A 26,897-nucleotide genomic window follows, 5' to 3' on the forward strand; every position below is an offset into this window, starting at 1 on the left:
TCGGCCAACAAATTTTCAAGGTCAGTTTTTAACTTTCCATTTTACCCTTTGAATGGCAGATGGGTGTGGGGACTGGGGAGAGGGGGAAAGCAGCGCTGCTGCTTGCAGCAGAAAGCCTTCAGCGAATCTGCGACCTGTCGGCCATGTAACGGTCCGTAACGGACTGTTACGACGTGTAACGTTGGGGTATAGGCCGTGAATTTTTTCTGAACCGCATTATCGGCTCGTATCGGTTTCGGAGCCTTCGATTTCCGTTACGTATCGGCCGTTACACTACGTAACGGCCGTTATTTAAAACCATGGATATGAATCCTTACCAAATATTTGCTGGGGCGTCCCCTACGAGCGACGTGTTGCACTTGAACCACCCGGGTGTAGCGAAAAGTGGGCGAGGGTGGGCTAGGTCGTTGCTTCGAAGCGACGCGCCGTGTCAGCGCCCGGGTACGGTGTTAAATATGCGAGGGTTCCTGCATCATTTGGACTTGGGCAGGTAAAGACGTTATTTCAGGAAACTAGGATTAGATTAGCAACTTGGAATATAGGGACACTTACGGGTAAGAGCATGGAAATTGTGGATACGATGATTAGAAGAAGAATTAATATGATTTTCCTTCAAGGAACTAAGTGGGTAGGGAAGAAAGCTAAAGAAATCGATAAATCAGGATTTAAACTTTGGTACACTGGAAAAGAAAAACATAAGAATGGAGTAAGCATTATTATAGACAAAAACTTAAAAGATAGCATTGTGGATGTAATTAGAGTAAGGGATAATATTATAAAAATCAAATGGTATTAGGACAAGAGATAATAAATATCATTAGTGCTTATGCTCCTCAAGTTGGCTTAGCAGAAAATCTTAAGAGACAATTTTGGGAAGATATGGATAGTATTATACAAGGCATACCAGCGACTGAGAAAATATATATAGGAGGAGATCTGAATGGACACGTTAGAAGAGATAAAAAAAATTTTGAGAGGATACATAGAGGATATGGATATGAAGACAAAAATGAGTCTGGGGAGATGATATTAGACTTTTCTATGTCATATGATTTTAGTATAATGAATACTTGCTTTAAGAAAAAGAAGAACACTTAATAACCTTTAAAAGTGGACAAAATAGAAGTTAAATAATTTTTTTTTTTAACTAGGAGGGTAGATCGTTTATCATGCAAGGATTGTAAAGTTATTCCGGGTGAAAGCCTAACCACATAACATAGAGTCTTAGTGTTAGATATATGTATTAAAAAATGGAAGAAAAATGATAAAATAAACCAGTGTAGGAGAACTAGATGGTGGAACCTAAAAGGAGAAAATATAATAAAATTTATAGATAAAATGATTAAAGATGGGGATTGGACCTTAGATGATGGGATAGATACGAAATACTCTTTGGAATAGATTAGCTAGCTTTATTAAAAAGATAGCAAAAGAGATTTTAGGTGAATCAAGGGGAAGATTCTCGAATAGCAAAGAGAATTGATGGTGGGATAAAGATGTACAAAAAATCATAAAGACAAAAAGAATTTGGTATAAAACGTGGCAAAAATGTAGAAACAGAGATAACTTTGAAAAATATAAGGAGGCAAGAAAAGATGCAAAAAGGGCCGTTAGTGAAGCTAAATATAGATCATTTAATAGTTTGTATGATAGATTAGGTACAAAAGAAGGGTAAAGAGATATATTTAAACTTGCTAAAGTTAGAGAAAGGAAGAGCAAGGACTTAGAAAAATGTAAAATGTATAAAATGTGAGGATGATATTGTCTTGGTTAAGGACGAAGATATTAAAGAAAGATGGTGAAGTTACTTTAGTAAGTTGTTTAACGAAAACCAAATCGAAGGCTTAAACTTAAAATTGTCAAATGAGGAAAAGCCTAAAAATATAAGATTTATTCGCAAAATTAGAGTTAACGAAATTAAGTTTGCACTAAAAAAGATGAAAAATGGGAAAGCTATGGGACCAGATAACATCCCAATTGAAGTTTGGAAATGCTTGGGTGATAACGAAATTATATGGTTAACTAATTTATTTAATACAATTGTAAAAATTAGGAAAATGCCGAATGAATAGAGGAAAAACACTTTAATACCTATATACAAAAATAAAAGAGATATTCAAAATTGTAATAACTATCGTTAAATTAAACTTATGAGTCATACGATGAAACTATGGGAAATTGTAGTTGAATAAAGATTAAGGTTAGAAACGAAGATCTCAAAAAATCAATTTGGTTTTACGCCTGGGAGATCTAGCACGGAACCTATTTATCTTTTAAGAAGATTAATGGAAAAGTTTAGGAAAAAGAAGAGGGACTTGCATACAAGGTCTTAAATTTCGATTTTGACTCAAATTTCGAAGCTCCAAAAGTACGGAAATTTCGACGGAAATTTCGATTTCGATGTCAATTTCGATTTTGATTTGAAAAAATAACGGAAACTAGTAGTAAAACATGGAATTCTTTGTGAAACTTTAGAAATGGTTAACAAATATAATAATATAAGTTTTAAGACTAATATATTACAAATTAAATGCATCTATATTTTGTATAGGGTGGAAAAGTTTTAAAATAGTATTTGTATCAAACATGTTTGTAAGATAATGTACATTAAACAGATTCGGTTAATGCAAATGAAATTCATAGTTCATTTAAATATTATTTATTATACAAATATTGATAATTTAGACATGAATGGTTAAATAAAAGATTACTATAAGTTTATTTTTTCATATAATTTCAAAAGCACTTGTGGTAACCTTTTGTTTCAATAAAATAAATTAAAAGAGAAATTTCACTTCACTCTTGAATCTCTCGTTTGAATTTCGACGAAATTTCATTGTGTAGTTAAAATTTCGACAAATTTCGCTAAAATTTCAAGGTTTGGATAAATTTCGGATGATTCGTTGAGATTTCGACGGAAATTATGCAAGACGGAAATCGACTGCCATTTCGATTTCGAGGGGGACGGAAATCGGAAATTTCGACCGAAATTTCGATAATTTCGTGGAAATTTAGACCATGTTTGCATATGATATTTATTGACCTTGAGAAAACATATGATAGGATATCTAGAGAAGTTCTATGGTGGGTTTTAGATAAAAAGGGTGTATGTTGTAGGTATACCGATGTCATTAAGGATATGTATGATGGAGTAATGACTAGTGTAAGGACTATAAATGGAGAAACTAGAGAATTTCCAATTGCCATAGGTGTACATCAAGGATCTGCTTTGAGTCCTTCTCTTTTTGCTTTAGTGATGGACCGATTGACGAATAGTATTCAAAAGGAGGTTCCATGGTGTATGTTGTTTGTAGATGATATTGTATTAATTGACAAAACTAAGGACGGAGTAGAGGCTGAGTTAAAATTATGGAGAGAAGCTTTGGAATCTAGAGACTTTAGGATAAGTGGAAATAAAACAGAATATATGAAATGTAATTTTAGTAATGATAGGAGGAATATTAGAGACAAAGTTAAACTTGATGATGAAGAAATAAATAGCCGTTGTAGATTTCGATACCTTGGATCTATTATGCAAGCTGAAGGAGAAATTAAAGATGATGTAATGCATAGAGTTAAAGCAGGTTGGTTAAAATGGAGAAGTGCTTCAAGTGTGTTATGTGATCGTAGAATAACCTTAAAATTGAAAGGGAAGTTTTATAGGAAAGCTATAAGACCAGCTATGCTATATGGATCGGAATGTTGGGCAACGAAGGAACATAATATCCAAAAAGTAAAAGTTGCCGAGATGAGAATTCTTAGATGGATGAGTGGTATAACATTGAAAGATAAATTAAGGAATGAACATATTCGTGGTAAGTTAGGTGTAACTCCTATAAAAGATAAGATAAGGGAGGGACGACTTAGATGGTATGGACACTTGCAACGTAGGTCTTATAGTGCACCTGTGAGGAAGAGTGACTTAGTTACTGTGGGGGATAGTAGAAGGGTTAGGGGTAGGTTTAAAATAACTTGGGAGAAGATAGTGAGTAATGATTTAATATCCTTGAATCTATCAAAAGAAATGGTCCATGATCGCATAAATTGGCAGAAAAGTATTCATATAGCCGACCCACTTAGTGGGACTAAGGCTTGGTTTTGTTGTTGTTTATTTTTAATTTTGAGACACTGATGGGACATGCCTAGACGCATCGCCAAAATGTCTAGACAGTCTTACAGCAAAAAGCTATGTTTCGCAACCTTGGCCCCTTTATGCAAAACCTGAAAGACAAATTGAGAAGCAGAGAATTGAGTATGAGGACTTTGTCAGTTTGAAGCCTTAGCAGGAGTGCCATTGCGCCATATCGCCAACCCCTACTTAGTTGGACCTCCCAGCCTTGCTTTGCTGACCTGCTGCTTCTGTTCTAGATGTCCAGGACTTTGAGTGTTCATTCTGACAGTTTATTGTGTACGTCCCTCACTTTCATTTCCTCTTCTCCTTCCTTTCCTCACCCTCCCTTTTGCTCAAGGCAGTTCACTAATCACCCCTCCCTAGGTCCTCTTTATTTCAACAATAGTTGATAAATGACATCCTTATGTTTTTCTCTCTTTTTTCTCCTTTTTTTTTTTGACAAACTAGTGGGTGAACCTGATGATGGACAATGGTGTGCCTGATGGGTCACTGCCCCACTGTGAGGACTCTCTTGCTTTCATTTTTTTGTTAGCCCAATATTCTTTAATACAAATGTAGTTGATTATTGTAAAACTATTGTTTGTAAAATGTGCAATGAATGATGCCTATATTTCATTTTGAATTAAAATTACCTCAATATTTGTCATCTAAAAGGGCAAACATGCCTAAATATATATATGTATATATAGATTAATTAACCAACACATCCTAGCCAAGTATCCTCATTTTTGAAAATTACCGTATCATTGTGTCGATATTGTTTTGAATTTGTGTTCCATGTTGGTATGATGCTTCCCGCATTTGGATGTGTCTTTATCCAAGGATTGGTACTAGAGTGGTTGCTAAAATATAGAAGTGGTTTATTGTAGGAATGAAGGCAAGTCCTTGCTTGTAACACATGTAAACCTGTGTGCAACAAGTTTCTTATATAATAGTTAATAATAATTTTTAAGTCGATCTTAATTGCAAATTCTACTTACATTAAGATTTATAACCCTTTTGATCTTGTAATTTTGGATTCTGACATAAACCGATAAACTCCAAACAGACACCCTAGAATTTGTACATCACTAGGACTCAACAATATTATAACTTGCAAACAATGCATAGGAATTAAACATGGCTGATGCATGACTGGTTTACGACGGCCGGTGTTACTGCTGCTCTTGCTGCAAATATTCTTTATGAATTCTTTATTTTCCCCCCAATTCTCATTCTTTGACTCCTAGTTTTTGAAGATTCCCCTTCAATATTGGTAATCAAAGTCCTTGAAAAACATGTTTGATGGAGTGTATGGCACCAAATTGGAATGAGTGCAGGTGAATGGGATGAAATGGGAAATAAACAGATCAATCATATATACATGAATTCTTTTCGTTAATTATTGCTAGAAGAGAGGTTAATGTGATTGTTGAAGGCAATGCAAGGTCTTTTGATAACCCAAAACAAATGAAAAGAGGTTGGTATTAGTAGTTGGCATGGAACCTGTGCGTCCCCCCACGCCGCCCCCTCTTGGAAGGGTGGGGAGGAGGGTGTTGGGAATTGGAGGTGGTGGACGACAACTAATAATTCACTCTTATTAAGTAAGGAATCAAAATAGGGGCCCAACACCTTACACTTGGACTTACAGAAAAATACTCACATACACTCAAATAGTTCTCACAATTACAATGTGCCCAACACTCACATAAATCTTACACCCATGCTTGGATTGGTCCCCAACACCAACTGCTCACTTTCTCTTGGCACTTTGCATACGCTCACACTTCTTTCTTACTCACACCAACAATGGAGCTTTGAGCTCCTTATATAGCAACTCACAAAATTCTAGAGTTCCTATAGCAAGATGCCTTGAATTTGTTAAAGAGGAAGGAAGAGAGAATTCTAGAGGAAGAGGGATTGCTAGTGAGGGAGAGAAATTTCTAAAGAGGGAAATTTTTTAGAAGAAAGAGGGAAATAACTTTCTAGAGAGAGTAATTTCTAGGAAATAGAGGGAAGGAGGTTTTGAAGAATGAGAGAGTCGGTGTTCTTTCTACCCTCCCCTTCAATGACTAATCTCTCAATGTCATTTTAGAAGTCTTACCAAGTTATTTCCTATATTATTTGAAATTGACACTGCTAAGTCATTTATTAAATAGGTCTGCAACTTGGTCTTTGGTATTAATGCACTACTGTAATCCATCTTTAGTTATAGCTGTATTTGCATATTTGGGATCTGCCTTTCATTGTCTAGTTGACCTGCGAAGTTGAGGCTGAAGAGCCTCGTCTTCTTCCATCTCATGTAATTGACTCGGTTTATCTACTTTTGTAGCCTTCGGGTAAATTCCTGTCAGCCATGGACACTGAGATTTTTCTAAGACTTTGTTATCTTTGTCTTGACCTTCTAAGGGTTCACCTTCCTCAACTCTCTCTTGGCTTGGTTGAACATTGTCAATCTGAGTTTGCTTTTCCATTTGGTCTTGCAACTTTTCCTCGATTTCCTCGGCATCTGAAAGCAATATTGTCTGTAAAGACTACCATGATAATGTCCCATTAAACACTACATTTTGGAGAAATAACAGCCGGTCTTTCCACATTGTATCTTCCACCCTCTTTCTTTTTTTCACTAAAAAAAAAAAAAAAAGGGCAGCCCCGTGCACAAAGCTCCAGCGTATGTGGGGTCCGGGGAAGGGGTAGACCACAATGGGTCTATAGTACGCAGTCTTACCCTGCATTTTTGCAAGAGAACCATCATCAATACTCTTTAACATACACGCAGCAATCATACTCACACCTCCTATAGCCTATCTGGATAATATAGGAGTCAAAACGTTTGTACCATTGCCTCGGAGACTGTTTCAGCCCGTAAAGTGACTTCTTCAGTTTACAAACTAAATACTCATGTCTGGGTTGACTTGAACCCTTCTAGTTGTACCATGTAAATCTGCTCCTCCAAATCACCATGGAGAAACGCTGTTTTTACGTCCATTTGCTCCAATTGCATATCGTAATACGCCACCAATCCCAACATGACCCTAATGGAAGTGTGTCTGACCACGGGGAGAAAATTTCATCATAATCAACCCCTTTCTTTTGTGAGTATCCCTTTTCTACTAACCGAGTTTTGAACTTCTTTCCTTCCTTTTCTAATACCGCTTCCTTATTCCTATACACCCACTTGCAACCTATCACCCTCTTCCCATCTGGAAGCTCCACCAAATCTCACGTCTGGTTCTTATGCAACTACTCAATTTCCTCCACCATAGCACCAACCCATCTAGTTTTCTCGTGGCTGTGCACCGCCTCTTGAAAAGTAGTTGAATCCTTGCAACTGGTAATGAGAGCATAAGACACCAGATCATCAAATCCATACCTGAACGATGGCTTGATAGTGCGTCTGGGTCTATGTATTGCGATACTGTCATCTTGCTGGTTTCTCGATCTAGAACATCCTGCATTTTGAACACCATCATCATTGCCCTGAGTTTCTAACTCCACCTGCACAACATGCTCATTTGTGCTCCAATTTTTTGGCACCTGTTTCTCTTAATCTTCCTCTTGAGTACGCTTCACGATGAATTTCTCATCGAAAATCACGTCTTTACTGACCATCACTTTGTTTGCCATTGGATCCCACAGTTCGAACCCTTTCACACCTTTCTGATATCTCAAGAAAATGCAATGTCTAGACTTTGCATCAAACTTATATTTCTCCTCACTAGAAATGTGCACATGAGTTGGACAACCAAATATTCTCAAATCGGAGTAGTCTACCGCATTACCTATCCATACCTCCTCTACAACTTTCCCCTCTAGTGACTAGTGATGCTCTTGGCGATTGGTTAAACGGGAAACATGTCATACTCACTGCCTCAACCCAAAAGTTCTATACTAGCCCTGCCTTCAACCCGAGACACCGAGCTTTCTCAGCCAGAGTTCGGTTCATCCTTTTTGCCACACCATTTTGTTGTGGTGTCCGGCGAACTGTGAAATGTCTCCTTATGCTATGCTGCTCGCAAAACTCCATGAACCTCGAATCAGCGCACTCGGTTCTATTATTTGACCTAAGGCATTTAATTCTCCTTTCGGTCTAGTTTTCCACCTTAGCTCACAATTTAAACCTGGCAAACGTCTCTGACTTGTGCCGCATGAAGTACACCCAAACCTTCCGTGAGTAATCATCGATAAAACTCACGAAGTACAAATGTCCACCCCGTGATGCTACTCTCACCGACTCCCAAACATCTGAATGAATGTAGTCAAGAATACCCTCTGTCTTGTGAGTGCTGTTTTGAACTGCACCCTGTTCTGTTTCCTAAGAACACAATATTTGCAGAAATTCAGCTTACATGTTTTAATACCCTTCAAAAGATTCCTCTTATGAAGTTCCTTCATCCCATGTTCACCCATATGCCCTAACCACATATGCCACAAAACAGTATTATCTAACTCAAAATCTACGGCTGCAGCTCTACTTACAACTATAGTACCCAACAGTGCATAAATATTTCCCGCTAACTTCCACCCCTTCATCACCGTTAGAACGCCTTTACACACCTTCAATACCCCACTTTCATACTTGTAACTAAATCCGTTACAATCCAAAGTGCTCAATGAAATTAAATTCTTTCGTAGATCCGGTATGTGCCTTACATCACATAATGTTTTTACAACACCATTATACATTTTAATTCTAACGTTTCCTATTCCAACTATTTTGCATGAAGCACCATTTCCCATTAGAACAGAGCCAAAATTAACTGACCTGTAGGTGATGAACCATTCTTTATTTGGTGTCATGTGATAAGAACACGCCGAATCTAGGATCCAAGAATCTGTAAGGCGATCTGATCCCGATGAAATAGAAAGCATATGACCGTTACTGGTCTCTGAGTTTCCTTCTTCAATTACATTCGCCGACTTTGAAGAACCCTCTTGATTTTCAAAATTCCCTTTCTTCCTTCCCGGACACTCTAGTTTTATGTGCCCCTTTTTCCTGCACTTAAAACACCTTATGTCCTTTTCCTTCTCGGACTGCGATCGAGATTTATTACCACTCGATCCGTTCTGGAACCTGCTTCTCCCATGTTCTTGGTTACCTTTTACCACAAGCCCTTCGCCTTGTGAAATTTCATTGCTGGCCTTCTTTCTTTGATGAAAATCCAATAGAGCGCTTGTTACCTCTTCCAAATTCAAAGTTTATTTGCTCCATGTTAGAGTCGTAACTAAATTTTCATACGTGTGAGATGCAGGAAGGGAATTCAATAGCATCAACGCCTTGTTTTCTTCCTCAAACTTCACATCAACCCGCATCAAATCACTGATTATTTGATTGAATACATTGATGTTCTGGTTCAAATCCGAACCTTTCACCATCTTAAGCCAATACAACTTCTTAAGATACAATTTGTTTGTTAGAGACTTAGACATATACCGGCTTTCAAGTTTTTGCCAAACAACCGTAGGAGATTCCTCATCCATGACATGATACAACACGTCATCGGCCAGACAAAGTCTGATAGTTGCCATACCCTTCGCTTCCAATTCCTTCCAACTTGTTTCCTCCATGCCTTCCGGTTGACCTCCGTATAATGCCTTCACCATACCTTGCTGCACTAACAAATCTTTAAACCTCCTCTACCATAGTCCGAAGTTTCTCATTCCATTGAACTTAATAACATCAAACTTTGGAGAAGAAATTCCAGAAGCGATTGCAACAATGCTCTGATACCAATTTGTTGTACAAATTAATGCGCAGCGGAAACAATCTCACGATGCAGCACTTAATAGTGAAATATACAGAAAACACAATCACGCAGATTATAATGAAAGTAATAAAACAATGACACAAAGAATTACGTGGTTCGGCAATGCCTACATCCACAGGAGCAAACGACAATGAATTTCTTCACTATCTTGTGTCCAAAGACACTAAGTTACATTATACAACATGTATATTTAACTTTCCCAGAGGTTTTCCCTTTTAAAACCCAACCCATCGAACTTCCCAATTCAAAATTTGATAACCAATGCTAAGTAACCGAGCCAAACCATCGACGGTTTGAAGCCGAGACCAAATAGTCGATTTAACAGCACCAAAAACAGTCGACTGTTTCTTTGCACCTGGCAAAACGAACCGTCGACGGTTTCCTCCTACAAGTCAACATTCTTTTCGTCTACCATGTTTTCTCTTTATACATGCATTCCACTCAACAAATAAGCCACATATTACAACATAATCACTATTAAAATTAACTAGTTTATCACTTATCGTAATAAGTGATGATTCTTCCTTTGGTTAAATAATGCAAGAAACTCCATGCTTCCTGTTGGACTTGTCCTCCAACCACAAAGGATGCTTCGAGGTCCCTTTTTTCTTCACTATCATTTTTACTCTGTGCACATGTTGTAACATTCCCTTAAGCTTACTTGTGCCAACAATTTCGAGTGAAGTGTCCTCTCTTCCCATGGTTGTAACATTGGTTATTTTGCTGTTGATATTTCTTATCTTCATTTTCTTCTTTGTTGTGATTTTGTTGAGCTTTCCGTGATTGAGTGTTCCTCCTAGCTAACCTTTTTTGCCCTTCTTCTTGCATCTTTCCTGATTGATTTCTCCAACGTGTATTATTGCAGCTACTTTATCTTTTCCTTTAAAGTTTCTATTATTAAATAAAGCCTTTTTCTCATACTTTATTGAGATGCTAGATATTTGTTTGTCCAAAGCCTTTTGGTTGGCTAGACGCAGTCTCTGTGACTTCTTTGGACCCTGTGATTGAGTGGGTTGGTAGGAGGTTGGAGGGGTGGAAGAGGGCGTACTTATCTCTTGGAGGTTTTATTACTCTCATTAGTGCCTCCCTCTCCAACATGCCCATTTATTTCTTATATTTTTAAAATTTCCAGGAGTGCCACTAGTTTCTTGAGCCAAATTGTGCGACTTTCTTGGTCTAGGTTTGCGGGGAATAGAAGAGATCACCTGCTTAGTTGGGAGACCCTTAGGAGACCAAAGTCGATAAGGGGGTATAGGCCTTGGCAATGTGGTTTTTAAAAACATCTCTCTAATTGGAGAATGGTTCTATTCCCTTTGGAAGTTAGTTTTCTATGACACGAGGAGATAAAAAGTATGGGCCATGGAGCCCATTTTAATGGGTGGGACTGTGGAGGAAATGGCATTCTTTCATAAGCCCTTGGAAGTTTGTTCCCAAGGTTGCTTGTTTGGTCTTTCCTCCCATCCATTTCAGAGTGGGTAATGGCAATAGGGTTTCAGTTTGGGAGGATGTTTGGGTATGAGCATTAGTTGGAGTTGATGGCGTCCCATCTTTTTAAAAATTCCATTCTTCACGATGCACATACCAGCACTTTCTGTTTTTATTTTATTTATTTTGGGGTTTAGGGGCAGGGGGTCGGGGAGTCTTTTTTACCTGGGATTTCCATTTTTAAGGCATCTCAATGAAAGAGAAGTTGATGAGAGCACTACCATGCTTAATGTTCTGGAGTCTTTTTGTTCCTTATAACAGGGTAGATGAGAGTTTGGGAGGGGGATTCTTCAAGCTTTTGTTTTTCGCCCCCATCAAATTATTTTTCCTTCACCTCAAACTCCTTCCTCCAATCTTTTTCCCAGTCATTTTCCTTGGTGCCACATCATTTGGAAGGCTATGGTACCTTTTAGGATTGGGACATTCGTCTGGACTGTCTCTTAATAGTCTTGATACGCATGACCTACTTCAGTGCAGAAGTCCTTATAAGGCCCTGAGCCTTGATATGTGCTCCATGTGTCATGAGTTTAATGAAAGAAATGTACACCGCATCCTTCGTTGCTGGGTGACTAACTACCTTCAGTGTGTTATCTTCTTGGGTTTTGGTGAAGCTTGAGTGGTTCCGAGGATTGAGGGGGATTTCCTGCAAGTGTTCATTTAGGATTTCGAGTAATCCAGAAAGGGTTGGGCTTTATGGAGATGCGAGGGCTTTTGCTACATTGTGGGGTGTGGACCCTTTTGATCTAGAGGAGTTTGAGAATCTTCAAGGACCACACAAATTCTCCTAGTTTGTGGGGGATGTTGCTGCTGGACCTGCAAAGGGTTTTGGAGGGCAGCTCTTTTTAACTGTTCATATCTTTTCTTTTGTTCCTTTGGTGGATATCTTGTTCTCCTCTCTTTGTACTTTGGTATTTTGTTAATATATATACTCTTATCATGAAAAAAAAAAACCATTGAGTCTTTGTCTTGGAAGTCCCCTCTGTTAATTGGCTTTGTCTATTTTGAAGCTTCACATGCACTAATCAAAATGTTAATACTTGATTGTGATTCTTTTACTTCTAGCATAATTTTAATGTCCTTTTTAGTGAAACTTTAAAAAAATTGATTTAGAAAGATTAAGGACAATGTATTATTCAAGAGAATGATTAAAAATTTATGTAGCTTTTTCTTTTTAATTTCTAAGGCTCGGTTAAATGTGGGACTAAAGTTTCTGAAGTCATAAAGGGTCTGTTGGCTTGTCAGCATAGAAATAGTTGGGAGTTTATCTATAGATATATAATTATATTTATTTAGTACACATTTTCTTTCTTCCTGCAAAACCCTATCCCCAAATCACCCCCCCCCCCCCCAAAAAAAATAGCAAAACCTCAAAACCGGGGGGGGGGGGGGGGGGAAAGAAGAAAACAACATTGTTCCCTAATTTGCCCAGTAGTCTTTTAGGTCATTTAGTTTGGGTGATGGTTGGAGGGTTCATAAATTTTACTGAATAATTCTAAATGTGGAGGCAACATTTAATGCAGCATGCCCTTTCTAGACTTCCAATTTGGCATGGGAGCCTTTTGCAATGGATATTAAATGAAAAAAAAAAAAAAATGGAACACCCAGCACACAAGGCTGCCATGCCATCGAGGCAACTTGTGTTGCTGGGTTTAGCCCTCAACTATGCATGTAGTTGGTTTCAACATGCCACCTGTTCTCTACTCTTAGATTATTAACTAGTCAGACATTCTTTTGGAGCAAGAATCTTTATTGAAGAAATGTTGGATTGGTGATTTTAAACCTAACTTTCTCCCTTGAACCTAGAAACACTAAACTTTGACAATCATCTCATGAACCATTGGCTGGTTACCATTAAAGGGTAAAGTTTCTACTTTTGTGTGTGTGTTCGCATGTTTTTTTTCTTATTTTTGGGTGGCATGATAGTTGCTTGTCTCAATTAACTTATTGAATTTGGTTAGTACTTCTCTATGAAAGAGGATATCAATTTATTTTTTGTTGTACTTTGCCTTTTTTTTTGAGGCCTAAAATAACTGCAGGTTTGGTAGGTTGCAGGATAGCAATGTTGTCTTATCACACTTTAATGAGTACTCAGAGCATTGTTTTGCCGAGGTTTCCAATGATTTCTCAAGAAATACACGTCTCTTAAAGTCTATGAAATCAGACTTAGACTACATATTTCAAAAGCTGAGGTATGATCGCCTCTTTTTCTTGGATCCATTCCTTATCATCAGTGAGCACATGGCTCTTACAGATGTATTATGCTCAATGCTGTTTAATTGAATGGCTGCTTGCCTGACTCAGAAATGGAAATTGATCTGGAAATTTTGTTTGGATGCAAATTTTGAGAACTGTCCTCATGTTACTCATGGTTAGTCTAGTTAATGGAAATGATTGATGCCTCTCAAGTTTTAGAGCTTTTATATGTTCAATTGTTCTTGTTTCTTATCTTTGCATGTTGCAAAAATTGAGACTTGATTAGCATTCTACGGACATATCTTTGTGTGTGTGTAAAATTCTTTTAGAGATCTGAACTCGCAAGAAAGAGGTGCTGACAGTTCAAACCAGGGACTGTCCAGGTTGCACGAGCAAAGACAGGAAAAGGAATGAAATAATTGGGGAGAGAAGAAAGCAAGAGGGATACAAGAAATCAGAAAAATATTAAGAGAGAAAGCAAGAGAGAAAAGAATGCAGAAAGATAGCAGAAAAAGAGAGAACTTTTCAGAGGAAGAAGAGCACTATAAGTAAACTGCTAAACCTATGATGAAGAAAATGATTATACTTTTTTATGCAAAGTTGGGAAAAGGCTTTTATGATATCCCATCAACCCTTCTTTTTTGAGGTTGAGCTGGCAATAATGTTGGCGAATCTTGTAATAGGCTTATGGATACAATGGCTGAATGTACCTGTTACTTAGCAATCAATTTGGCATATGTCTTAGACTCAATGAAGCTTCTACCCATTCCTTCTTGATCAGCCAATAAACTTGGTCCTCACTGCACGCATCTCCATTGCTGCAACTTCAAGAATTTTGGTAAGAGAAACCCTAACTTCCCGACATTCCTAGTCATTGTGATTCCTTGCTAGCTTTCTTGGTTTGTTCTTCTATTTCTTTCTAGTTGGCATGGAGCGTTTTCATCAGTTGTTCTCCCTTGAAATGTAATTTCCTTATCACTGTTCTTCTTCAAATCCTTTTACCTTTATACTTTTGGCCTTTGTCTTCAGAATGACTATCTTCATTACTGTTTGTACTTCAATTGATGGCAAACCTAAGAGACCCACTTGGTTGTTGATGAAGTACCCAAATATATTGATGCTAAAGAAATTACGGCCAAGCAAACTACTAATTCACAAATTGAGGGAGGACTGAGTAAATTCATAAGTGGGGTCTTATCTTTACTGTTATGCCTGCCTCTTAGGTATGAAAAGTTCATCCTGGTAAATAGGAAATATACTCTCTTATTGATATGATTATGACCTTCTGGAAGGCAAAACTGCCCATATATTCGTGGTTGAACATCCCAAGGAATACATTTCATGGGTGGATAGGGTCCAAAAGGCTTATGGCGAACAGTGAATGGCCAGTGTTTCTATGATCTTGTCCAGGTTACTTACTCAGATGGTGGTTCATCATCGGCTTATTGGTGCTACTAGCATCTTTGCAGCTCCAAGTGCAAATGCTTTTATGTTAAGATTTGGTTTTGTGACTCCTACTTTACTTGACCTAGCTGCACTGTTCAGTGTTCACCCTTGTCGGATAAAGGCTTGTGCCTGGCTCTAGAGCCTCAACTGAATATCTTCTTTAGTATAGCCATAGCTCTTCTTCAGGCTTTCTACTTCCCCACAAAAGTAAAGATGGTCACCTTGTAAATATGACACAACATGCGTTATTTTGCTATGCTAGTTATGCAAATTCATATTCCAGCCAAACCTCCATAAAAGTAGATGTAGTAAAGGCCAATGAGAATCTTACTGGTTGCCTAGCTGAAGGACAACTGTAGCTCTTGGACCACAGAATGTTGAGAAGACCCATGGAAGTGCTGATGGAGCCTTATTGATGCTTCAACTTCATCTATTTGTTTACATCCCAGAGCTGAACAAGAATCCCGACACCCTTGCAATCATCTGCACATTGCCCAATTATGTTACCCTTCTATTGAAGTGCAGATTGAAATTCAAGACACCATGGGAAATTTGATATGATGTACTCCTCAGTTTAGAATGCTGGCCTCATGGCACCCCTTTTACCTATATTCACTTGCGCTGAATGGCTTGCTTAAAATTGTATTTCTAAGGGAGCTTCACTTTCAAACTGTGTTGGAGGGTTAAAACAACAAGAAATTTAGACAGGAGCTTCATAACTCCCATTTCTTTGCTGGACAGTTTGATCTTATCATTGCTGCCTCGTACCATATGAACCATCTATGACCCAATTTTGTAGAACAAGCTGTCATCAAGAGCTTTGATAATGTAGAGTGGTTTTGTGACATGACCAATGTGATGCAATCTCACTTTCATTTCTCTCCTTACCACGTCAGGCTGAGCACAAACCTGCTCTATGATGCTTGGCAAAAGAATTAGTTGAAGACTTTTTGGGCAAACCCTTTTGAGATATAAGATTACCAACTTTCCTAAAGAAATTTGGAAGACCCACACTGAGAAATCTCCTAAGAAGCTGTCTCCAATTTCTAGGAAAGGCAAACCCTTGGCCCATACCCAACTGGCAAAGAAACCGGTGATTGAAACAGAAAGACCAAGAGTACTACTTCCTGCACTGATTTGCATCCTACATCACCCAGTAGGGGTAGAAAGGCTACTCTCATGTACTCTTTGATTTCATGACAATTTGTTAAGTTACATGTAAGATCACAGTTATAAGATAAGAATGACAATCATGCTAAGCACATCTAGAAACAGCATGATGCCAAGTATTAAAAAAAGAAAAAAAGAAAAAAAAGAAAAAAAATTGCCTTGCTGATTATTTTCCCCAAGCTACATATGATTGTGTTTATGTTGAAATCCCGAGTATCCTTGGGTATATTCAGTAAATTAGGAAAGTAGTAAATGTAGAAGATTGTATATTATTCTATAGGAAGATTGTTTACTTATTTAGAATCTTTGATTGTATTATATGGATGTACAAAATATTCAATTGAAGAAATACAGATTTTGAATTCTATCTTCATGGTATCAGAGCTAGGGTTTCTAAACCTTAGCTAACTATGGCCAACGGCACCATCAACAGCAGAGGATCGATTTCCTCTGAAAATCTCGACGGTGACTCGAAAGTCACATCCATTGGGGGTTCGAATGGGCTAGAAAATCAGCCTTTCCACTCGTAGTGGAGAAACTAAACGGAAAAAATTTCCGTGAGTGGGGTCAATCCATCAAATTGGTGATTGAAGGAAAAGGGAGGTTAGGATATCTTATCGGTGAAAGGAAGAAACCAGCCTCTACCGATGTTGTAACCCTACAGAAATGGAGGTCCAAAAACTCCATGGTTACTGCTTGGCTTGTAAACTCGATGAAGCCATCAATCAGGAAGATCTACTTGTTCTTGCCAACGGCGAAGGACGTCTGGGATGCTGTTTGTGAGACGTATTCCGACGTTGAGAGTTACTCTCAGATCTTCGAGATAAAGACTCGACTACGACAGATGAGGCAAGGCGAGAGAGACGTTACCAAGTACTTCATGGAGATGACCCATCTCTGGCAGGAGCTCGAATCGAGGAGGAGTGGGAATGCTCCGGCGACAACACACACTACAAGAGACGACTTGAGAACGAACGGGTCTTTGAGTTCTTGGCCGGCCTCAACCGTGATCTAGACGACGTTCGGGGAAGAATCTTTGGCCGACGACCCCTGCCATTGACCCGAGAGGTGTTCGCAGAAGTGAGGCATGAGGAGAGCAGAAGACATGTGATGCTAAGACCACCAATGGGCCATGTTGGGCCTGAAGTACTAACCTCGAATTCGAAATCAAATGGGCTTGAAGTGTCGGCCCTAATTTCGAAAGGCCCTGCAGGATTTGGGCAAAAATCACAAAAGGGAAAATTATGGTGCGAGCACTGTCGTAAGCCAGGTCATTCAAAAGATACGTGCTGGGAGATTCATGGAAAGCCTACAGATTGGAAGCCGAGGCAATATTAAAAAAATCGTGGCTATTAGGCTACTACTAATAATTCAACTGAGAAGTCCAAAGGCGAGAAAAATAACAATACCACTCCAAGTGGTGTATTCAGTCTAGAGCAGTTGGACCAGCTATATAAAATGTTTTCCGAGTCAATTCAAACATCGGGTCAGTCTTTCACTAGTTCTTTAGCCCACCGAGGTAATTTTTTATCAGCCTTAAATTCTATATCCCATTACAAATCACCATGGATAATTGACTCGGGTACCTTTGATCATATGGCTGATTCTTATAAATTGTTCTCATCCTATTCACTATATGCTGGAAACCTGAAAGTTAAAATTGCAAATGGATCTCTCTCATCGGTTACAGGCTAAGGAAGTATTCGCATATCTGATTCTATGACTTTAAAATTTGTCCTATATGTCCCTAAGTTATTTTGCAATTTGTTATCCTGACAAAAGATTCCAATTGCTCTGCTAAATTTGTTTCATCTCACTATGTTTTGCAGGACCTATCATCGGGGAAGACGATTGGAAGTGTTAAGGTGTGTGAGGGACTCTACTACTTTGAAGAGGCAAATGCGAGTGAACAATGCAATATTGCAATTTGTGATTCTACATCTATTTTTATAGATAGTGAACTTTTGTTATGACATTCTAGGATGGGTCATCCAAATTTTCAATATTTAAGACGTTTATTTCCTTCTATTTGTTCAAATAAAACGTCTTCTGATTTTCAATATGAAGTTTGTGAGCTTGCAAAACACTAACTTAATTCTTTCCCAAAATCCACATACGAACCATCCTGCCCATTTACTATGATTCATAGTGAGTTATGGGGGCCCTCACGATCCCCTAATTGCACTCATACTAAATGGTTTGTTACTTTTATTGATGATCATATTCGTATTTGTTGGGTTTACTTGTTGAAAGATAAAACTGAAGTTCGTTCTATTTTTGTCAGTTTTCACTCCATGATTCAAACACAATTCCAAACTCGCATTCAAATTTTACGTACTAATAATGGTACGAAATATTTTAATGATATCCTGGGACATTATCTTCAAGAAAATGGAATTGTTCATCAAAGTTCTTGTATGGATACCCCTAAACAAAATGGGGTTGCTGAACGAAAAACCAGACATGTACTTGAGGTAGCTCGGGCATTGATGTTCACTACAAATATGAAAAACTATTTTTGGGGGGATGCTATCTTAACAGCTACACATCTCATTAATCGAATGCCGAGTCGAGTTCTTTCTTTTGCCACTCCTCTCCAGAAATTCCAGGAACATTTTTCTACCTCTCGACTCCACTCCAATCTCTCTCTGAAAATCTTTGGATGTACTGCATTTGTTCATGTTCATGCTTATAATCGGGATAAATTGGAACCTCGTGCCATTAAATGCATCTCTATTGGTTACTCTTCTACTCAGAAAGGCTACAAATGTTATGACCCTGTCTAAAAAAAATGTTTGTCAGCTTTGATGTCACATTCTTTGAAATTACTCCTTATTTCCCAAAGCCCTCTCTTCAGGGGGAGAAGTAGAGTGAAGATCGGTTCTTTGATTTCTCTACTACTAAATTTGTGCCATCTAATGAGTCTCCTATTGCATCATTCCCTGACCTATCTACTGAGTCTCCCATTGCATCATGTCCTGACCTGTCATATACAAATGATCACTTAAATTCAGGGGGAGATGCAGAAAAATAAAATGAAATACTTGTTTACTCAAGAAGCCAAAAACAAAGAACAGGAAGAATCTCATACCTGAGGCACCAAAAGAGTTGGAACCGATGATAGCTCCGAGCAACCATGAGTCCACGCCCAGTCCCGGTCAGGTAATCAATGACCATGAGCTTTCTTTTGATGAGTCTGCACCTGATGACATCAATTTACCCATTGCAGTCAGAAAACAAACTAGATCATGTACTTTATATCCCTAGTCAAAATACATGTCCTATAAAACTCTGTCTACAGGGTATCGTACTTTTACCGCTAACCTTGACAGGATAAAAATTCCAAAGAATATTTAGGAAGCCCTAGAAATTCCTGAATGGAGGGAAGCCGTCATGGAAGAAATGTGGGCCCTAAAAAAAAATGGAACTTAGAATGTTATGAACTTGCCAAGAGGAAAGAAACCAGTGGGTTGCAAATGGGTCTTCACAGTAAAATATAAAGCTGATGGGACAGTTGAACGATATAAAGCTAGACTCATTGCAAAAGGGTTTACACAGACTTATGACATTGACTACACGGAGACATTTGCACCAGTGGCAAAATTGAACACAGTTCGGGTACTCCCATCCTTGGCAGCTAACTTAGATCGGCCACTACAACAACTTGACCTTAAGAATGCATTTCTAAATGGCGAGCTAGAAGAAGAAGTTTACAATACTATACCACCAAGTTTTAGTAAGAAAGGTGAAGAAAACAGAGTATGCAAACTCAAGAAGTCCTTTGTATGGACTCAAAACAATCTCCGAAAGCGTGATTTGACAGATTTGCAAAAGTGATTAAAAATCAGGGATATCGACAAAGACAATCAGATCACACTATGTTCTTCTACTAGTCTGAAAGTGGTAAGAAAACAATTCTGATAGTATATGTTGATGATATAATCCTAACTGGAAATGATATAGTGGAGATGGAAAGATTAAAGAAAATCTTAGTTGCTGAGTTTGATGTTAAAGACCTGGGACAAATGTGGTACTTATTGGGAATGGAAATTACTAGATCAAAAAGGGGTATCAGTGTCTTTCAACGAAAGTATATTCTTGATCTCCTAACCGAAACTAGCATGCTTGGTTGCAAACCTAGTGAAACTCCGATTGAAGCAGTAAAGGGGGTCGAAGAATGTGGGATACTAGTTGAAAAAGAAAGGTATCAGAGATTGGTTGGTAAGCTAATTTACCTATCGCATACCAGACCCGACATTGCATTTGCGGAAGTGTGATAAGCCAACACATGCATTCACCGAAAAAGACTCACTTAGATGTTGTGTATAAGATCCTCAAGTACCTCAAGGGTTCTCCGGGCAAAGGACTTTTCTTCAAAAAATGTGAAAGTAAGGAAGTAGAAATCTTCACAGATGCGGATTGGGCAGGATCAGCGGAAGATAGAAGGTCTACCACTGGATATTGCACCTTTGTATGGGGAAATTTGGTAACTTGGAGGAACAAAAAACAAAATGTAGTGGCTCGAAGCAACGCTGAAGCTGAATTTAGAGTAGTTGCCCAAGGAATATATGAAGGACTGTGGTTACGGAAACTCTTGAAAAAGTTACAAATTCAGGTGAAATTCCCTATCAAACTCTATTGTGACAACAAAGCCGCCATCAGTATCTCTCTCAATCCAGTTCAACATGACAGGACTAAACATGTGGAAGTAGATCGACATTTTATTGAAGAGAAGGTTGAAGAAGGAACCATCTGTATGACTTATGTACCTACCAAGGAACAAACTACAAACATCTTTACTAAAGGGTTAACATGACAGAACTTTGATGATTTCATTGGCAAGTTGGATATGATTAATATTTATGATCCAACTTGAGGGGGAGTGTTGAAATCCCAAGTATCCTTGGGTATATTGAGTAAATTAGAAAAGTAGTAAATGTAGAAGATTGTATATTATTCTGTAGGAAGATTGTTTACTTATTTTGAATCTTTGATTGTATTATATATTGTAAGATTAGGATGTACAAAATATTCAACTGAAGAAATACAGAAATTGAATTCTGTCTTCAGTTTACAAGTCCTTCAATCCCATCAAATACACCCTTGCCCTTGAGGCTTCATTTGCCCTACTTGACATCCTGAGCAAGGACCTTTCTTCAGATTCTTGGTCAATCTTGAGTGTGTATAGGGTTGTTAAGTTTTTGGGGATGGCTACACAACATGGTTTTGGTCGTGGGTTATCCAATAGGTATTCTTGATGACACGTAAACTGATGGCCAGTATGGATTTTATTGACCTTTTCTCATATTTCTTAGATGCTGGAAAGAAACCTCCAAGTACGAAGGCCAAGCTAGACATTCCCTGAGCTAACATGGGCACTGCAATAGTTCTAAAACGGACCCTTCAACATCTTAAGGAACTGGTAGCACTAAGAGTGAGCAACCAGCCTCTCTTGTTAGACTTGCATGGGTGCTATCTTTGGCCGCCTCAACCCAGACCAAGGTGAAATAGTTCTGTGGACCAGCTTACTTTGAACTACAGGGCTCCAAGCCAACCCTGACTCTGTAGCCCAAGGTGGCTTCCACTTCCCTGGTCTCTCTCAAGGGTGTGTCTTCAAAATCTCCATGCATAAAGATGTAGGCCACAAGAGACAGTGCTTCCCTGGTAGAGACGATTGATTGTGATACAGAGGAGTGACCTATAGAAGCACTCTCTGGCAATAGAGAGAAAGGTGCCACTGAGAAGATCATTGAGGCCCCTGCTGAAATTGTGGGGAAGTGGCGAACAAAATAGTTAAGCTGGCCACTAGGGAAAGAGCAAAAGGAATTCGCCATTTTTAAACAGATTGGCATTAATATTTGAGTTTGAAGTACCAAAATATTTTATACTAGAACAAAAATGCATAGAAAATATCAACCATGAAGCATATTTGAACATGAGCACACAGTAGGGGTGTACAAAATTTACCAAAAAACCAAAAAACAGCAAATCGTACTGAAGCCGAACCTTTGACAAGTGACTGAAGAGTGAAAGAATTGAGAGAGTGAAGAGTTGGTTGCTGGGTGTTGGGAACCAATTATCCCACATTGGCCCATAGGAAGAAGGGAAGACCTTTTCCCCTCCTATAAAAGTGCATTTTACAAAGGCTGGGTAGTATACATTCCCTACATACAAACATAGTGGACTAGGCTTGTCTTTTATCGAAGGACATTTCTTTTGGGTAATCAAATATAAATCTTTGTAGGTTGTCAATGTAATCCCTGGGATATGTCAGTGAAACCCCATTTCTATTGGGCATATAAAACATTTTTGGCCTTCCTTTTGGCCCACCTTCAGTTTGGCCAATTAAGTAAGTTTAAAATTTTGCATTAATAACTGAAAAACACCGAACTGAACTGGAAAAGATTGGTCTACCGTTAAATTAAACCGTTGGTGTGCGGTTCAATTTCGGTTTGAGTAATTTAAAAACCTATTGGTTTTGCTCTAAACCGAGCTGAAAATAACTGATTAAACCCCTAGCACACAGGAGTATATGAGAAAGCGCAAGCTGCCAAATATGGTTCAATATCAAAATTTAAAAGACGATAAACAAGTGCACAAAACTACAAGGGCAAATAGAAATTCCCAAATTCGAAAAGTCGTTAGCCTTCATCATCAAGTTATCTCCTTTCCCTTTATCACTCTTGTAGCCTCTGATATCTTCTTCCTCATCTTTGGTCTCCTCTGCCTTACCCTCTGGGCCCTCATCTGTAAGTTCCAATTGGTGTCGCTAGAGGTAGTAGATGACTTTGTTACTCTTGAAGACGACGATGAGGTACTTGCACTTGATCTTCATCTAATGTAGATAGCTTTTGTGATTGCTGCTCTCTGCTTTGATCATGAGATGGCCATTGATTTGCTGTTTGCTGCCGTGAGAGCCTGTGAGATGCTGTGCACACTAGGAGCAAATAGGGACTGACATACCAGAGTTTTTTAAGTACAAATTTGTTGATATGAAATCGAGCTTTAAGCGTGGTTTCTACCAGTGAGCACCTCTTTTAATTCTTTGTAATAGTAATGATTTTGGTTACTTAATTTCTATTGGCAACATATTCTTTTTTCCTTTGAACAGGGGCATGAAAGCAAAAGTTATAGCAACCTATCCAGATGCATTTCCAAATAGTTCAGCAAGAGAAGTACTGGACCAAAGACCAGACTTGGGAATGCCTCAGTAATGCCAATGCTAGAAGTTGCAAGAATTTGAGCATAACATTCTGTGATTACTCCTGTTTTTCGTGTATCAATTGTTCACGACATAATATTTGTTTGTGGAGATCTTCATGGAAAAATGAATAGTTGAAAAGTGTAGACATCAGTTATTTTGTTGTGTTGGAAGAAGTGAATAGTTGAAAAGTGTAGACATCGTTATTTTGTTGTGTTGGAGCTACACTTCTTCCCTTTTTCCTCTGATTATTTGCTTTGAGTTCAAACCAGAAAGAAATTTCAATTTCTTTTGTTAGTTGAAAGCACAAATTGTAGGCTTGGTAGAAAACCATGGGTTTTCACGGCCATCTCCTTGTAATTCCTGGGGAAAGGGCCTACTTTCTTAATCTGAGTCAGTGGCGAAACTTTAATACAGGGGTAGCCCACTTTCACTTCCCATGGAGATTGATTGCTGAATAAATCAAGAATCAAGCTTTCTTTTAAGTATTATTGTGCTCAAACTCAAACTTCAAAATAGGTTACGATCAATATAATTGTCCAAAATAGTTTGCCCTACATTTTTTTTAAACATTGTTAGCCAATTATTTTTTAGACTTCGAATCATCAATGAATCTAATTGTACAAATTCTCACATATTTATTACATGGCATGGCAAGACATGGATATGTCATGCCACACCTTAGGCCAGAGGTAACGTATTAATTGGAGCTCGCAAAACAATGGTGTATGAAAATGAATAATGAAGATAATTTATAGCATGGAGGTGCTCTGTTTCTTAGGCCAAACACTTGCACTTGGAGATGCTAAAAAAATAAAAATAAAAAAAAATAAACGAGTTTAGGTAGAGGGAGAAGCACCTGGCGGCAATTTCAGGTGCCGCTATGATTGTTTAATTGTTTATTTCTTGAAGCATTTACCATGTCTTTCATGTTGGCAATGCAATGCACATGCCATAATTATCAGGAACAGAACATACTACAAAATGAATTCATCTCAACCGAGAAATGAAATCTACTGGAGATCTTCTTAAATATTTTATAAAAAATGAGTGGACTCTTTTAAGATTCATAAATAATCATCATCTTTGTTCTATTTCGTATTTTATGTTCTGTTGGATATTTTCTCTAAGAAAATTTATCAAACATTTAGTGGGTGAAATTTTCTAAAATTGATTTCTTAAAATTTCTAATAAATGATAGCTATAGATTCACTGAGCTAAAGTGAAAACACAAAATTTTTGCACATTTAATTGTAGCAAATTCACTAGTATGCAAGAAAATAAATTACGTATTCATACAAATATTTACACTTTTTCATGATTTTTGCTAAGATTTAAAGTTTTTTGGAGTCTATATACTCATTAGAGTGTTTTTGGCTAAGTCTAGGTGTTGTTTTACTAAAAGTTTTCATGGGTTTCCCATAAAAAAAAAATCAATTTTTCATTTCAAAAAATGAATTCACATGAGTTTTCAAAAGATTTTCAAGTTTTGCAAAGCTCCAAAATGATTTTTTGTGTCGTGCATCTATAATTGGTTTTCTCTAGGATTTCAAGTGAATTCAAACCAAATTTTAAGGCGAGCTTATGGTTCTTCCATAGAATTCCCACACTTTTTCAAGTTAAAATAAGAAAAAATGATATTTTTCAAAGTAATCACCTATGAAGTGTCCTAAGAGTGGAAAAATGAGTTTTCTTTAAAATTTAACTTGACTTTAATCACTATTTTACAAATTTTTCATTGAAAAAAAATTAATTTTCTAATCAAAACAAATGTTTTTTCAGCGTGGAGTTTCAAAAGAGTTCAAATGTTTTCAAGTATTTGTCTAAAATCATCAAAATGTTTTCCAGGAACAGAGCGAGAGGGATTTGAGAAGGAGTTTGGGCCCTGAATTACATGAAGAGGGAATGAATTTGAAATACATGAATTTAGAGGAATGAAAGTCTCCATATATTTTTTTTACCAAATTCAAATATATTCTCTTAGAGTTGCATTTGAGAGCATACAAGACAGACCTCAAATTTGAATTTAGATGAATTTGGATAAATTTCAATACAAATATAAATTACGTCTGATCCAAATACAATATAAATTTAAATTTAAAGTCTCTCTAAACATAGGGTAAGTCTTATCCAAAACAGTGCATTGAAATTTCGACATTCCAAATTAAAAATTGAAATACATAACCTCAAAGTTACTCCCCCAAACAAGTCATTAAATAAAATAAAATAAATAATTAAAAATCATAGATATTTATAAAGATATATATAGAATAAAATAAATGTTAAAATAATAGCCACTTTTTTACGTTTAAAATGCGATTGTGTAGCATCATCATGAGAGGAAGAACCTTAGTCAACGGGCGGGCCAACACGAAGTGAGCCCCGCCACCACCCGGAAAAAGGACCGGTCCACAGTTGAGCGTCGGCCGGCCCAATCCCTGACTTGCTAAGGTTGGTGAAGTGTCAAATGCGGACCCCACACTTTTAAGTTCAGCCGTAGCCTCTGCCTTTAAAATTTGTATGCTCCAAATTTGGAATTTTCTGATTGTAATGTACCAACGCTTTGGTTCCCTTATACCCCAATAAATAAATAAAATACAAGAAACGTATCTTACAATCTGCCTAGATTTTTGTTCTAATTTTTTAAAATAATTAAAAATATTGAAAAATAAGTACTCTTTGTTTGGATGGTAGAAAATAACTTGTTTTTTTTTTGAGCTCAACCATGATTGTTGGTCCATCCCATTCCAAATGAAAACCAAATAATTAAATATGGTTCTTTTTTTTTTTTTACCTATATAATATATTGGAGTCTATGGGTGCTCTCCTCTCTTGCTTGGATTTAGAATTATTTCTATTTAAAGAAAATTGTCTTATTAAAGTGTTTGAATAATGTATAGAATTGAAATCAGATTATTCATTAAGTTCCATTGACGTTGCTGGGTGTTATAAGGAACAATATTCCCAGTTGTATATCAAGAGTACACATATGTTCTACTCAGTATGATTCTATAAAAAATAAAAAAGAAACTAACCTCTCCATAATTCTAACTTAACCTCTGCTCCACCCCTAATTTCATCAATCAATACAATATCATCTGCAAACAACATACGTCATGGAATCTCATTTTGAATACTCACAATCAGTTGATCTATCACTAAAGCAAAAAGATAAGAGCTCAAAGCATATCCTTAATTGATGTACAACTACTGTGATTGGAAATTCTCTAGTCTCTCCACTAATAGTCCTTAAATTAGTCATTGTTCCATCATACATATCCTTAATGACATCAGTATACTTACTACATATGTCTTTTTTTTTTTTTTTTCCCTTCTAAAACCCACTATAGAACTTCCCTAAGTACCCTGTCATACGCTTCCTCTAAATCAATAAATACCATATGCAAATCCCTCCTCTTTTCCCTAAACTTTTCCATTAATCTTCTTAAAAGACATATAACTTTTGTAGTAAATCTACAGACATACAACCAAATTGATTTTTTGAGACCTTCTAGCATTAACC

The 26,897-nt window shown here is 37.5% G+C and overlaps 1 protein-coding gene across 2 annotated transcripts in view; it reads left to right on the forward strand.

Annotated features, from left to right (window-relative positions):
* Positions 1-23,678, forward strand: part of LOC131159383 (kxDL motif-containing protein LO9-177-like) — a 49,584-nt gene extending 25,906 nt beyond the window's left edge. The window contains exons 2-3 of one of the 2 annotated variants that reach the window (XM_058114258.1): positions 13,401-13,553; positions 23,285-23,678. In XM_058114258.1, the coding sequence (XP_057970241.1) occupies positions 13,401-13,553; positions 23,285-23,387 (256 nt within the window). In that variant the 3' untranslated portion in view covers positions 23,388-23,678. The remainder of the gene's footprint in view (positions 1-13,400; positions 13,554-23,284) is intronic. The other variant, XM_058114259.1, reaches the window with a different exon arrangement.
* The last annotated feature ends 3,219 nt before the right edge of the window (positions 23,679-26,897 follow it).

The sequence above is a fragment of the Malania oleifera genome, chromosome 7 (genome assembly GCF_029873635.1).
Source record: "Malania oleifera isolate guangnan ecotype guangnan chromosome 7, ASM2987363v1, whole genome shotgun sequence".
NCBI lineage: Eukaryota > Viridiplantae > Streptophyta > Magnoliopsida > Santalales > Ximeniaceae > Malania > Malania oleifera.